Genomic DNA, 3,471 nt, shown 5'->3' with positions numbered 1-3,471 from the left:
TGTATGTATGTATATGCATATGTGTGTGTGTATGTGTATACGTGTGTGTGTATTTGTCTTTGTGTGTATCTGTGTATGTAGGGTGCACAAGGTGTATTAGATGTACTACATGCTTATATATCGTGAAGTTCACTTCCCTGCATTAACCCCATGTCCACATATCACCATTTCTCCAGGCTATCTCTCTGTTGCAACGTGACAAACACGAAGATCAAGCAGACATTCGGACACTTAAGGGCGAATTGCATACGACAAATAATAAGTTGGATGATTTGACCAATGAACTGGTATGTATTTAACCCAGGTGGGAGTGTACACACGGGCAAGTATAATATCAAGTACGGTGGGTGTCCATTTATTTTAGTGTTTAAGGTGTTTCTTTTTATAAATAGCTACGCTTACGCACTGTTTCTGACTGAGAATTTGAGTAGGCGTCTACCTGTGTTACCAAAGCGCAGATATACATACAATGAACGAACGCGTATATTCACATAATCGTCCTTGCTGGCGTGCGTAAACATACATGGGTGCTTGTACGAATAACCTTACAAGTATCGCAGATGTATTGGTATGTGCTTATCTGTACATATCAAGAAACTCAAATATAGATAAGCAGTTGTGGTACACCGCGCTACTCTTTTGCGATCGAGAACACTGGCCATGTCGATGTGATGAATCACAATCTACGTGGTGGCTCCCTCGTGTAGTTGTGGCGTGCTACAGACATACAGTGTCTGGTCAGCTTATACTTGGCTCAAGCCTGTGCTCGATCGAGACCCTTGACGGGATTTGCCCAGTATACCTGTTTCATTTAGGCTTAGTTAGCGAGTTTTGGTTACCATGTTTACTACTGGAGCGCCCACGGCTCTTAACGGGTGGTGGTGGTGCAATCAACTGTTGTAGGTAGCCCACATCAGGCGTAGTTGTTATGGGAAGGCATACACCCACCCCCACACCACCCCATGTGACACTCCATTCATACGTGAGTGGGCCGCACCTTGCACGTCATATGTACTAGTGCACTTTGTCACGCATAACTAATTCTCACACGTATCTAATTCTCACACATAACTATTTATCACACATAACTAATTCTCACACATGACTATATATCACACATAACTATTTATCACACATATCTACTTCTCACACATAACTATTTATCACACATAACTAATTCTCACACATAACTAATTCTCACACAGGACTACTTCTCACGCATAACTATTGATCACACATAACTAATTCTCACACATAACTATTTATCACACCTAACTTATTCTCACACATAACTATTTATCACACAACTAATTCTCACACAAAACTATTTATCACACAACTAATTCTCACACAAAACTATTTATCACATAACTAATTCTCACACATAACTATTTATCACAACTAATTCTCACACACAACTATTTATCACACATAACTATTTATCACACATAACTAATTCTCACGCATAACTATTTATCACACATAACTGACAATAGCTTTGTGTGCCGATTCACTATCCAGGTGTCTGTGCAACGGACAATCAAATCGCAGCACACGAGTATGGCCCGTGAAGCACAACGCCGTGATGCCAACAACCGAATTGCAACTCGGCGCACTACCAATTCCTACTACCAATAGAAATTCGGGATTGAACACGCTAAATATAGACGTTTTAAAAGCTATAATAGTTTGATTACAAAAGTCATGACTGTCGGCTATTGAATACTCTGAATCATGCTTGTGACGGCTGTATCCGTTGCGAGTAGGGCTGGGGGTAGAGGCCGAGTGTGGTCGTCTGCGGAGTTGTATATAAATCTAGTATTAAATAAACGAACCTAAAATGTGACCACGTTCAGTAAAGAATGTTGAACGCTCATTTCATAAGCGTTTTTGAACGTTTTTCCATGGCTCATCAGCCGCATCTGCGGATTTCTTGTCGTAGAAACTACAGGAGTTCAATCAGCATGGGTTACAACACTGTCACCGCTTTAAACGCGGGAATAGGCATGGCAGAACAACATACATAGATTTCATCACCAGAGATACGCCGACACCAACAACTATATACACGGTGCCTCCTCTGTCATGTGCTTGCTTATGTATACTTCCGAAAAGAAAACATATAGCACACACGCATATTGCGAAATTAATCGTTTAATACACATTTGCGTATATCGAGGTACACGCGTGCAAATGGGCTATAATCGATAAGCGCCATAGAGATACGGGCACTAACTCCGCTTCTAAGCCTGAAACACCAATTACATGATACGTAGACTGAAGATGCTGACCAAGACAATAGCTGGTGTACTTCGTGAAGGTCAAATGTCTGCAAGTCATCTGTATCGTGGAATCTGGGGCAGCTCGGATGAGAAGTTGTTCAACAGGGTGTTGCTTACGTTCGGGATGAGCCTTATCGGGGTACGGTGTGGGGTATTCTCTTCGGTGATCTGACTGCTGGTCTTGAGCCTAGAAGAAGCGTGCTCGAGTTATGCATTGTGTTGATGAATGCAACAAAGTCGGTATGATACCGAAGACTGATGAGCTGCGGTTGTTTACAAAGTATATCCACTAGAACGCCCTGTTTCATAATGACGGTGTGCGACTGTGTTGTAAGTACAATATCTGGTGTGGTGGTATGGTGAAATGGGTGCTGTACTACTATGCAGATCGGAACTAAATTGGTGTTGACTTTGTGAACTCAGAATCAGTTATATGAACCCACAGGTCGTATGAACTACGTTTTCTTAAACTATCTCAAAAATGGATCATTCTGGCTTAAACTTACACGTTTGCATGATACTGATGTGTCGGCGATGTCAGTATGGAAGCCGTGACGGTTGAATGTGTTGCCCATGTGTTGGACCATTTTTTTCTTGCGGCAAGGTACATCCACTTTAAATCCTGTCTAAATAGGCCCATAACCCGATAACATAAGTAACCACAATAGTAAAAATAGCATTCTTCCTCGTCTACTTATGATTGTTTTATTTTTACAGCCACCCTCCGCGCACGCTTTTGCGGCTTATTTGTCACTGTTGATTTACTGGAAGCAATGCTGAAACTGGTACTGACACTCAATGGTGTCTATTAACTAACTTTTGTTTCTGACAGCTCTCGATGATGTTTTCGTATCAAACAGCGGCTCTTAAACTGGAAAGTTAATAAGTGATACAGAGCATGAAAAGAGCCCTTAGTTTCATAGCCTTCCCTTTGGTGATCGTCATCGGTTTCGGCTGATCGAAATTTAAGTCTTCCCAGAGTTATTGCGAACTACTATCTATCAGAGACGCTCGCGCGCTCGGACGTTCCATATCCAATAGTGTTAGAGTTTCCATTTTCGAAAGTGCAAGAGTCATGTGTTCGTATCTTCGTATCGATATATTTGATAAATCAATCTCTGAAGACAAATTTGTTTTAAGCAAACCGTTTAGCTTACTTTCAAGGAAAATTCCACACAAGAGCAAAAGT

At 41.4% G+C, this 3,471-nt stretch overlaps 1 protein-coding gene across 1 annotated transcript in view; it reads left to right on the top strand.

Annotated features, from left to right (window-relative positions):
* SARC_05737 (hypothetical protein) overlaps positions 1-1,868 on the top strand; it is a gene marked incomplete at its 5' end in the record, with an annotated part of 14,494 nt that extends 12,626 nt beyond the window's left edge. The window contains 2 exons of the mRNA XM_014300400.1: positions 177-287; positions 1,522-1,868. Of these exons, the coding sequence (XP_014155875.1) occupies positions 177-287; positions 1,522-1,638 (228 nt within the window). The 3' untranslated portion in view covers positions 1,639-1,868. The remainder of the gene's footprint in view (positions 1-176; positions 288-1,521) is intronic.
* Between the last annotated feature and the right edge of the window lie 1,603 nt (positions 1,869-3,471).

The sequence above is a fragment of the Sphaeroforma arctica genome (assembly GCF_001186125.1).
Source record: "Sphaeroforma arctica JP610 unplaced genomic scaffold supercont1.378, whole genome shotgun sequence".
Taxonomy (NCBI): Eukaryota; class Ichthyosporea; order Ichthyophonida; genus Sphaeroforma; species Sphaeroforma arctica.
Note: the sequence above shows the minus strand (reverse complement) of the source record. Positions and strands in the feature narration are given on the sequence as shown.